Here is a 12,501-nt window from a genome sequence, read left to right as displayed (position 1 = left end):
TAGAGCTTTTTAGCATGCAGTTTCATGTAGCAGGTAAATACATATTGTTAGAAAAGATACCGAATAACATTAATTTATAAAGTGCACGTTGTTGGTATTAGGTTAGAGTGGAATATTGATTCATTTGCCTCAGGTGTTATCATTGTTTAACCATTCAGTAGTAACGTTAGTTAACGCTAGCTTGTTAGCTAGCTAATTTAACGCTGCTAAAGGACGGGTATAGATAGATTATTTCACAGCATTTTCACTTCTTTCTTCTTTTTTTTTTAGAAAGTCAATAAACCAATGTTGTCGGGACGCTTTCATTGCAGGTCATTTTAGGTCGCCGTGAAAGATGAGTTGCTGTCATGGGTATGTGCCCCAGGAGGTTCGGCCCGGTACAGCACTGCTACGAGTGACTGAGCTGAAAGGATCGAGCCACAGCAACCCAACCCCTACCACAAAACCCCGCGAGGACTCTGAAACGGCAGTGGAGCCTTACTTCTCTCCGGAGAAGCTGGTAAGTTGGTAGACATGCCTGAGGATACGGTCAGTATTTACCCAACTGATTCACCCTGTTCTCCCTTGTCTTTGTCTCATTCACATGCTTAATCAATGTGCATAAAAAGCCAGCCCTAAGAAAATCTCTATTATTGGAGATCAGATTTATCGCCTACTGTATGCGTCCTGTCTGCAGTGTATTATGGTGAGATGATTCTGTTATTGCCCTTCCCTATGCCCGATTGACTGCTTTATGAACAGCAATGAGAGAAAATGAATTTTCAAAGTGAGATGGGCAGACAGAATTATTTCACATTACAGCCTTCACAAAATTCATCACATCAACACAGGTGTATGTCTGAGGTAAATACTGGATGATGAAAATATGTCAAGTGAAGACTAAACCCAGTTCAGCATGCCAGTAGTGGTCAGCTGCTGGTACTGGTACTGGTACTGGTAATTTCTGTTCCTCTCAGGAATTGCTTTGTGGAACTGGGGACCTCTCTCGTGTGACCTCGCTGGAGATCTGCGTAGACACACAAGAATACTCACTGGGTAACTTTGGTAAGACATACAGAACATCAAAGCATTTACATATGTAAATCATGACTTACTATTTCAAACCATATGGCAGAGGTACAAAGTTTGCATGTGTACACATGAGAGCCCTCTGTTTGTTGGTGGTATTGGTTTTATTGTTTTTATCTGGTGTTCATGATGCAAACATGGCCATGCGCTCATTAACTCCTTTTACATTTTAGTTCATTTTTATAAAACCAATAGAGTTTTTGACACTGTGCACAATAATGATGCATAACAGATGTTCCTTATAATGACTAAATAGACAGTTACAAACCACAACACATTGCTCTGACTCACACAATGTATCCATGATAGATTTCCTGTCAGGTGTGCCAACCTAAGATGAAAGAATTGATAATGGTGAAGGAGCGTCTTCATTACGCTTACCTTTGTCCTCAGAAAATAGATTTCACAATGAGTGCAGGCATGACAGAGCATGTTTGAGTCATGCCTAACCTGCCGCTATCTGCACTCATCCTTTTAGCTAATTGAACACCTGATGAGATGAATTTGGAATTGTGCCAGGAGGCTAGTTTAAAACCCAATAAATAATGGTGCCACTGTTAGATGAAAGTGAGAGACATGGCTTTGTTTGTTTGATCGTCTTGTAGGTGTGTACTTGCCCAGGCTGGTGCAGCTCAGAATGAACAACAGCATGATCATGTCAGTAAGGTAAGTGTGAAGTTAAATAACACAAATACTAACTTCTTTTTGGTTATGTTCCGAGGAGAACACACAGTCACACTCATGTTGACATCACTTCATGGAAAACTACAAATCCTCAAGAAACTGCAAATCCCAAAAACAAAAATGAAATATGGTGTGAAACAAACCAGAATTTATACTACTGATATACGCTACTTGTCACTTTTCATATTTAGCTTTTGTTAAGAAACAAAGTAAGCAGGTCTGGGTCTTTCCATGAAGAAAACTACAGTTTGACCTAGAGCAGTGATGGACCAATGGGAATTACTATCATGTTTCATACTGGTCACATGTGTCCTAGAGCACACGTTTTAATGAGAGACAGTGCTTGGAAGCAGAATAGAAGGTCTCAAGTCACAGAGATGTGTACTTGATGGGAGAAAAAAAGTGTAATTTGGTTGCAGTGCAGGTGGAGGGCTCAGCTCTGTCAAGGTTTTCCAACAGGGACTTGCACTACAATGCTTTCATAAGGAAGATGCATGTTGCTGCTTGTGATCAGCAGACACCAGCATCTGTGGTGTTGGGTTCATTCTTAGGGATGGATACCCGTGGAGAACAGGCTCACTCACCTGTCTCACAATAGGACACAGAGAGGTTAGTGGCATATCACCTTTCAGATTTGTCCATTTAGACAAAGACAGGAAAAAAAGGGAAAAAAAGAAAGGAAATATGCAGTTTCTCCTGGATTGTCCTACCAGTCTGATTGTAGCCACAGCTGTGTCATCAAATCGGACAGAAGACAAGCAATAGACCTCCAGAATGACACACACACACACACACACACACACACACACACACACACACACACACACACACACACACACACACACACACAGTAAGCTGTCCTTATAACAGGACAGGTGGAGAATTGAGAGGAATAAGAGAGTACAAGCAGAGAGATAGGGAGCTGTCTGCTCCACCCTGAGAGTAGCAGAGCAGAGCCAGACGGACGTGCACTACCTCTGATAGCATTTCCTGCTCTGGGCTGTGGGAGCTGTTGTGAAGAGGGTGTTACAGGGATGTAGATACACTGGCTGAGACGCTGCTGGAAGGGTCAGAGCAGGGGTGTGCAGCAGAGACAAATGGGCGGCAGAGTAGAGGTCTGCAAGAGCGAAGAGAAAAGAGCTTCTAGCCTCAGTGGCCAAAGGGACTGGATAGCCTTCCTCGTGATTCACAAGGTTGCGTAACTCCCCTCCCTGCCTCTAAATCAAGTCTGTGCTATTTTGTCTCCTTAGAGACCTGGGAACCACCCTCTCCCACCTGCAGGTGCTGTGGATGCCTTGCTGCTCCCTACAAGACTTAGATGGCATTTCTTCTTTCTCTTCCCTCAAGGTAGAGTTTATAGGTTTCAGATTGAGACAGTTCAACAAATCAGAAAACTGTTTTGGGCTAAAAATCACAAGTGCTATCCAGTGCTATGCTTTTCTAACTTTATTAAAATGTGTAAAATGTATACTAGATCAAAGGAAAACACATTTCTATAATTGCTTTAAAATTTGTTTCTTATCTTAACATAAGCCATGATGACTTGAACAGTGCTGTGGGTCATTTCCATATATCTGTGAGTAATGATATAATGTTGATTAGTCATCACAGAACCTTTTTCCGTTTCAGGAGTTGTACATGGCCTACAACAGTGTGTCAGACCTGAGTCAGGTTGGCATGCTGGAGAACCTGCAGCTGTTGGATCTGGAAGGGAACAATGTGGATGACCTAGTCCAGGTTCAGTATCTGGGGTTGTGTGGCAAACTCCAGAAACTCACCCTGGAGGGCAACCCTGTGTGTGTGCGCCCAAACCCGACTGCCATCCAGGTAGGGTCATGTTCTGCTGATGCTGTTTAGACTATAAAACTAAATATTATACATTTGTCACCTCCTGTGAAAAGAGATGGCACTTGAATAAGGTCACATAGACCAGATTGAACTCCAAATGCTGGCTTTTCCTTCCCCAGACTTATCTGCCTGTCCTTGTCAGGCTCCTTGTTTGTCCTTTGTGATTCAGCAGACACAGATATTTGACAAACAAGCATTTTTCCAAAGGAAGTGTAGTGGAATTTGAGACAGGAGGGAGAGCCAATATTAGCAACAAAAGTCTTGTATCTGCCTGTCCTGTATTTAAGACCAACAGCTGTCATGTCATCATCTAAGAATGATAATGCACTGACAATGATGCAAGAAGAACTTTTGATGGAGTTGTGTGTGTTGGGACATTTTCTATGCAAATGTGTAATATATATTTATCTGATATTCTTATGCAGATTAGCACTGCAGAAGAATGCACTTAAAATCCTGCATCACTGTCACCTGATGTAGCCAGTACCAAGTACTGCAAAGTAGGAGAAATGTGGTAAAAGATATATATAAAAAACAGAGAATGGGTGGACCTGAATAAAAGCTTGAGCAAGGAGCTAGACCGATGTTGATGTGGTAAAATCCAACTTGCAAATGCAACATGTGGCTTTGATGTAGGTATCATTTAGTTAGTTGTCTCTCCTGTGCTAGCAGGCTTTCAGCCCTTTGTCAGATAATGACTGAAATGTAATTAGCATGTGCTGAGACATGAAAGTATCTGTGTGATCTCACCACTCTGTAGCTGGGTCTTCAGCACACCAGATAGGATACAGGGAGAGCAGGAGGCATCGGCATAATCGAACATAACAGCCACATAGCTGGGACACTCTTCTGTGGAGACACCATAACGCAGACATATTGTTTCATTATTAGCCAGTACATTTTTATTTGGAAATAAATGGCCTGTGCATAAGGCAGCTCACCGCGCGCATATTCAGTGATACTGAGTGTAGCTGGATACACAGGGTAGAAGCTGCATTTCCACCCTCTGCTGATTCGAGACACAGTGTGCTGTGAGTTTTTTGGGCCACTGTGAATGTGTTTATTTACACCCACCAGCAGAGCATTAATTAGGAAACTAGGGCAATGAGGGGAGATGCTGAGCTGAATATGCATTAGGCCTGTGCTTTGTAGTGACTGAAGGGTCCTTGGGTTTGCTGTCTTGCCAAACTATCAGTCTTCTTGGTTCCTCTCTCTTCCCATCACACACACACACACACACACACACACACACACACACACACACACACACACACACACACACACGCACACATCCGCTCACTTCCTTTCACCCAGTCCTCATTCTCCTCCTCTTTTCTCTTTCGTTTCCTCCCTGCCAGCCTTTCACTCTCTTTTTCATTCATTACATCTGTGTGGTTTGGTGAAGGGCAGAAGTGCAGAGCTCTAATTTGATCGCTCAGGAGCTCAGTGATTCACTGCACTGTCTCCACTCTCTCTCTCTCTCTCTCTCTTTCTGTGTGTGCCGATTAAAGACCAAACCTCAGTGCAAACTGCCCATTATAGACTTTAGTTGCACTACTTATTAACCTGCATAGCTGTATGTCTTTTACTTCCTTATTAGAAGTCAAGGTCCACAGAGCTCATTAAAGCATCGTAATAGTTCATGCTGAGTGTAAAAAGATATAATTAAGGCTAGCTAATATGCATCATCTTAATGTGATGCTAACTGCTGACAATTTTAGACTGTCTTAAGTTTGGACTGCTAATGCAGCACTGACTTGATTGACTGTATTGACAGCGCTGCAACTTTTTTGGAAAAATCATTGTTATGTACACAACAGGCTACATGCCATTAAACTTATCTGCACAAAACAATGGATCATCTCGTTTGATGTGCTGGTGAAAGTATTTAAGTGACATAAAACAGTACATGCAGCATCCTCCTTTTTAAACAGAATGAAATCACAGAATATAAATTAACATCACAACCTGTTTAAACAGTGTGTTTCCCTGTATGGACTGCACAATGTTTCATATCAGGTTTGATACTTCACAGACTACCCATCAGACGCCTGAATCTGGCACGAGTTACAATTCCGCATTTTCCAGAATGCAACAGTCTCTACACATTTTTCCTCACAAAGTGCATGTCCTTTAAAATACCAGATATCTGAAACAGACAATTTCACTTGCCTGTGTTGAGGAAGAGTAAGCCCACTAAAGTGTAGCAGTCCACACTACTGTACATACATTTAAGTCACACTTTACAACTCATATCATGCTCTTTCCTGGTCTTCCCCCCCCTCTACCCAGACGGCAGACTATAGCTATCGGGCTGCAGTGAGAGACTTGGTCCCTCAGCTGCGTTACCTAGACGATTTAAAGGTGGAGGAGGACGGGCGTAGCTGCATCAGCATCATGGGAGAAGACTGGGCCATTCTCCGAAACACCATCAGAGAATGCACCTCCTCTCAGGCAGCCACTGGAGACGGTGTGTGTGTCTATATGTTGTTTTGCGTCATTTGATGCAAACCAGTTAATTACAATGGCCCACTCACTTTTTGTCTTTGTAGAGGAAACAGCAGACGGTGCATGGCCATACAGCAGACCCGCCTCAGCCAGGCGCCCTGTTTCCAGCCACTCTGGTGTCTGGCCCCCCTCATCAGCAGGCTCCAGACCCCATACTGGCTCCAGACCCATGTCATCGACCAGGCCTGGAGCTCTCTCGCCTCCTGGATCCAGACCTGCTTCTGCAGACTCCGATGTAGCAACAGAAACCGGCATCCTGACACATGGTTAGGCTCTCTCGTGCTTATGTTTCCACTGTGAGATCTTCTCCATCCAGCCACATTGTCTGAACTTCTCCATTGTTATAACATGTGTATGTCACTGCTGTAGTGCCTTGATTAACTATGTCTGTCACAGTAAACAAATCACAAGAATCTGACCTATCAGGACCATTTCCACCCGTACGTTGCATTTAGTTTTGGTGCCAGTTTTCTTCTCATTAGCATCACCCTGCACAGATAAACACTGTCAACAGCAATCCTTACTCCACACTGCCACCAAGAGGACTTGTTTGTGTCTGAAAACAGCTCAGTTCACTGATATCCACCTCTCACCTGTTGATTCATGAAGGAGCTGGCAAGATCCTGTTCTGTGGAAACTCAGTCCAGGCTATTCGATCCAGGCGAGAAAAGCTGAGGGTAGGTGGTGTGTTTTGGAAGAAGAAGCAAAAATTCCTTAAATTAAAAAAATCTTTACTATTGTCTACTGTCTCCTATCCCTCCCACTCATTTGCTGTCTCTTCCGTCTCATAGACAGCACCCACCAGGTCTACATCCACACTTTGTGATCTGCCCATCCATGTGCCAGAACACACGTATGACCTTGAGGAGGCTGATGTTAGAGAGCGTGTTGATGTTTTTGCTGAGCTTAGAGCTTGGAGGGAACAGCACAGCAGGTACTAACTACTTGCCCTTTTTCATAAGCTGGAATCACACTAAATGATATGAAGACTATTTTTTTAACATCTGGCTTGTGATGACAGACCATGCACACTCAGTTACATGGATAGTTGGGCTCAGAAGTCTTATAGTTTGTTCCTCACTTCAGGTGTCAGCCTGTTTTCCCCCTCGGAAGATGAAACTAAATACCTCTCTACATTGTCTTTCAGGCGTCTTCAGGCCATAGAGACAGACAGATTACCACAAGTCCTGACTATTCAGCATAGTGATGCAGAAGAGGGAGAAGGTGATGATGATGATGGAGAAGAAGAAGAAGGCTTTTGTGGAATGAGGAACGACAGTAGTGATGAAGACCATGGAGTGGAGAAACATGGTAGCAGTAAAGCTACTGTCTCACCAGATTCCTCTGTCCAGTCTCTTTCCCCAGGTGAATACTCACTGAATAAGGAGAGATGTTGCGGGTGAAAATGGAGAGAATTTAAAAATGATGATGATCGTCTATCCACAATAATATCTAAGTTGAAAACAAAGACATAACAAATGATATATCAGTAGATTACAGAGAGTAATGACAGCTACTTTGCAATGATTTTCTTTTGTTTTCAGACCTGTGTCACAGAGAAGCCTTATCCCCTGACGTGGCTCGACTGTCCTTGTCCCCAGACACCTCGCTGTCCCCTTCTCCCCCTCTCAGCTCCACAGCAGTTACTGCTAGTTGCAGGTCATTGGGGATCCGTGCACGAAGGCTTCGACTCAGCCAGAACAATTCAGAACATGTACCTGATTTCAGCAGAGTAGGACGCTTCCCTGGGACAGGCGCCACAGCAGGAGACACAGACCCGACACTCCAGAGGGTCAAGCAGTTGACCGGGACTGATGTGCCTCTGTTGCCCCCGGCAGCACACATACCCCGCCCACCCGCTTCAAGTGCCCCCAGTGAAAGGCTCATGGATTCATGGTATGGCATTAAGTTACTTATATATGCATGCATTCATACAGTAGACTTTACTCTATTTTTGCTCTTAACAGCTTGCTCTGCATTTCAGAAAAAATAATGAATTGAACTTTGAGCCAATGATATTTAAAAAACAAGACAGTAACATGAAACTCAAATTGTTTGTTAGCACTGTGCAACTTAACTGGTCGTATAAAGTGGTACTAAAGAAAAGTTCTCTGTCTTTCAGTGCAGAGATGGACTTATCTAGTGTACAGTCTGGCAACAAGCATTTTCAAAGTCGTCAGACGTCCAAGCTTCTGGACAGAGCGACGATTACTCGCCCTCACACAGCCGGGGCAGCTCTGCAGAAACATCACCCGCATCGCATACTCCAACCCTGCAGAGGGAGCTCACACCCAGATTGACACCAGAATGGGCAGATGTTTGGTTGCCTGGCCAGGTCTGGTCTGGTAGCGGAGGACGTTTGGGGAGGGGGTGGTGGTGGAGATTTGCTCTGGACATAACTCACACCATACTTTGAGGTGCACTGGGATTCGATGTTTTTCAAGATATTGAAAGCATTCCCATGTCAACATCCAGTGAACTCATAGTGTGTGAACAAGAGTAACAGTGTACAGTGTCCAGTTGGAGGACTTATATACAGAGATAATCCCTTTAATGTGATGTAGTTGCTGGTTTTCTAATGGCTGTATTATTTGAATGAAAATGAAAGGGGATGGGACTAATACCTCACATTTGCATTTTTCAGGTTGAAATACTGAATTATTAAAGTTCAAGTGCTCAAATAAAAAAAATTGATTTTAGATTCTCTTTCATTAAAACTGAGCTGTACGGTTAATAAAATGCAAACACTCATTCCAGGTAAGGTTTCCTACTGAGACAGTGGTTGCTTTGATACTCATGGTGTAATAGTCCAATTATGCCACTTGAGGGCACCATCTCTAAACATTCAATCAAAAGCTTGATTCTTTGCTTAAATTACCTTGACCAGACAATCCTTCAAGTCCACCACCTTGAAACACAAGAGTCATTCCTTTTGTTGCCCGTTTGTCCTCATCTAAGGTGGCATTTACATCAAAGAGAGTGTGATTTATTTACAATATGCAGTGCAAATACAAGTGTTCAGCGTGCAAGTTTTGGACGTGCACACTGCTAATGCAGGAGAGAATGTTTAATGATGGATTGACTGATACACAAGTAATGGACTGGAACACGTCAAATCTATTAGGAGTTTAAATGTTCTAATTGTGCCATATGCTATTTTTTCCAAGAGCTGTGAGAAATTACCCATCCGTTGGACTGTGCATAACAGTCTCAGGCTGATTTTGAGAACCAGACAGGCAGCCACATCTAAAGCCTTAGTAGTTCTTAAGGGCAGACACTGGTGAGAGTCGCGGTTTGTCAGGCCAATCTTAACATGAAATTCCATCTCAGGGGAACTGCTGCAACCAGCATGCAGATGCTTCCAAACTTGGCCCTGTCTTTCGTGTGAATACCTGATGTGAGTGCAGAGCCCTTCCCGTATGTCTGTCATCCCTACTTCAGTTTTGTCCACAGAAACAGGATGTAAATAAAAGTCAAAGTAACAAAGCATAGGCAGTTATTAAACCTTAAAACCCCAAAACTTCTCACCACAGTGTTGGATTAAGAAATGTACACGTGTCAGACATAGGAATGCATGATGTGTGTAAACACGTTCGGGTGCATATCAACTCATCCATGAGACAGCGCTTATGTAACTTGCATTTCGTATCTTCTAGCAACTCTTCCATCACATAACTGTATCACCTTTGATCATCCCTCCCTCCCTGTCACTCACTCACTGGAGCTCTTACATCTCGAGACACAGATGGAGGAGCCCAGAATGAAAGGAGAGGCCTTTTATGGTGGGAAAGTGGGACCGTGCCCACCTACTGTCTCTGGAGAGTCTTGTAATTTCTCTGAAAGGGACCATTGTCACACCTGGTCAGGACTGGGGACCTAATCTGGCCTGTGAGATGCTTTCTTTCACTCCCCAGCTATTACCAGACGATGTGACAAACCAGAAGGGCCTGCTTCTTTATCAGTGGCTCTGGGATGGTTTGTACTGTAGAAAAGCTGAAAATCAAATTGGAAAGATGAACAGTTTCCTTTAATATGTCTGAAACAACAATTTCAGTAGTTATTTTTTAGTAAGGATTAACTTTCACCGTTCACACCACTGAAAAAAGGAAATGGTTGCTTCTTAAATGGGCGCGTCTGTCTCTCTTACAGTATATCTAATAACAACCACAGTGGTTAGCAAAGCCAGGGTCCACGGAGATGGTCTTTTCAATCAAAAATCAAATTAAAAAGACAATTATAGCACTGCAGTTCCACCGCGTCATAAATTTGCTTTGTGAAACCTTTACCCCAGAGATGATTATAAAACACAGGAGGAGGATAATGTTATTAAGGCGAACATAATGGACAACAGAGTATACGACAGCAAAATAAGTCCCTCTCTGTCACAAACACACACACGCACACATACAAGAGCAAACAAACAAAAGCATACATTTCTGTGAGACTGAAAAATGTGTCCATACATGCTGAGAACACCACAAAAACAAATATCAGATGAGGTAGATGTGATTCAGTTAAATCCATGATCATGTCAGGAAGGTTGCGGTTGCATTCCCCAAACGACTCCATCAAAGCAGCAGAGACCGGAGGTTCATGTAATAATCTATCTGCACACAATGCTGCTGTACCTTCATGTTGTGACTGCAGCCAACGAGATGGGTGTGAACAAATTACAGGGAAACGCGTCGTGAAAACACACACACACACCAAAACAACATTTTGACTGAAAGGGAATGCAACTTTAGTTTCACTGGCGTGGAAGAATGTCCATTTTGTTTTGAGATGAGGCGAGTCACATTTCACTATCAGGTGCTGTAACTGGAAATACCTACAGTATGAGTTCAGACAGGCCCAGGTGAAGCTGTTTTTACAATACACGTGATGTTACAGGATCCTGCCGGAGGGAACGTTCAAATCCCTGGAAGATATTTGAGTTACATACCCAATTTTCTGTTGACTCCTTGCATATGCAGTCCACAATGGACATGAAATCATGTTTATTGAGAAATTTCTATGCAAAGATAATACATATAATGTATACAGGTAAGGTATTGTCTTTGTGTTAATATACATGTTCAGTGCTAGTTTGTGTGGCGGTGGCCCTCAACAGGTTCAAGTACATGTCAGATGATTCTTTTTTGTCATAGCTGAAACCCCCATAAAATTGCAGAACATCTGTGCTTCTGTGATGTCTTAAAAGGAAACGTCACGTTGGATGGAGACATTATTTCAGCAATAACTACACAGGCAGCCATCTGACTCATCGTTTTGCAATGCTGAATTGATAACCGCAGCTAATATTGCATTTTCTGCTAATTCTGTTTCAAGGTCATGTGTTCAGATGCGGTGAGTTGCAAGAGGCACTAGGGATTACCTGTTGTTCAAGAGGACGTGAAGAAATGCTGCAGGACAAGAAGAGAAACCTGTTTTCGGGCCAGCTAATATTGCATACACCAGTGTTATATTACAGTATCTTGGCATGCTTTTAGAACAGATGAGTGCTTAATGATGTGTTTAATAATCTGTTCCACCAGAATTCAGGCAGCATTCATTTTAGCGTTTTAGGTTTTCTGACATTCATCCGTATATGTTTGAAACATTTAAAGCTATAGATTATTTCAGGAATCATGCACCTTTATGGCATGTAAACATGTTTTGTCCAACACATTATTCAATCAAAAAACAAAAAACAAATAAAACAAACAGGTGTTTATGGCATTCCAGTACATATCAAAGTATGCTCTGAGGCCACTGTTAGTGTTGACTCTGGTTTCTTTTCCTTTTGTTTAGGTATAAACATACACTTTATTAAAGACAATTTTGTATGATTAAAAGGATACTACAGAGGCAATTACAACCTTCCGCTTATCACACTTCCGCCTCATCATAGCTGAACCACATGCCTTGACATGTATATTTTGAAGAAGACATTCTAGCATTTTGTGAGATTTCATCTCCTCATGGCTTCTATGAATGATGTCAAACACCCCCGTCTCAGATAATATCAGCTTTAGTCTGGAAACTTGCAAGGCGGGTATTTTCAGAGAGCAATCTGCTGTAATTAGTGACATATCCCACATATAATCCAACACTGTAGCCAAGTGTAATTTATCTGCTGCCATCTCAGTTACCTGCAAGCCTGCCAAGAAAGCTTCACTGTTCTCACAGTTTGAACGTGATGAAATCCACTGCTGCCACCGTGCTGTGTGTCTGGGAATTTTTCAGTTGCTCAGGACCAAGGTCCCAAAGTGTTCAACCAATTCCTTCAAAATGTCAGTGTATGTTAGTGTATGCTGTTGCCAATTCAATGCCTTACTGTTCCCCTGAGACTGACAGTAATCACATGTGGTTCATTTTTTATATGGCATTTTGTAGAAGTACAAAGGGCTACAT

At 42.7% G+C, this 12,501-nt stretch overlaps 1 protein-coding gene across 1 annotated transcript; it reads left to right on the top strand.

Moving 5' to 3' along the window:
• The first annotated feature begins 334 nt into the window (after window positions 1-334).
• On the top strand, window positions 335-8,786 carry lrrc56 (leucine rich repeat containing 56). The gene is made up of 12 exons (XM_070972988.1): window positions 335-499; window positions 957-1,044; window positions 1,674-1,734; window positions 3,003-3,099; window positions 3,382-3,579; window positions 5,893-6,070; window positions 6,153-6,374; window positions 6,718-6,785; window positions 6,900-7,042; window positions 7,256-7,473; window positions 7,653-8,004; window positions 8,231-8,786. Exons 1-12 carry the CDS (start codon window positions 335-337, stop codon window positions 8,406-8,408), a joined length of 1,968 nt encoding a protein of 655 aa, XP_070829089.1. The 3' UTR covers window positions 8,409-8,786.
• The last annotated feature ends 3,715 nt before the right edge of the window (window positions 8,787-12,501 follow it).

Source organism: Chaetodon trifascialis, chromosome 10, assembly GCF_039877785.1.
Source record: "Chaetodon trifascialis isolate fChaTrf1 chromosome 10, fChaTrf1.hap1, whole genome shotgun sequence".
NCBI classification, from domain to species: Eukaryota; Metazoa; Chordata; class Actinopteri; order Chaetodontiformes; family Chaetodontidae; genus Chaetodon; species Chaetodon trifascialis.
The sequence above is the reverse complement of the archived record's forward strand: the minus strand, read 5'-3'. Positions and strand labels throughout refer to the sequence as shown.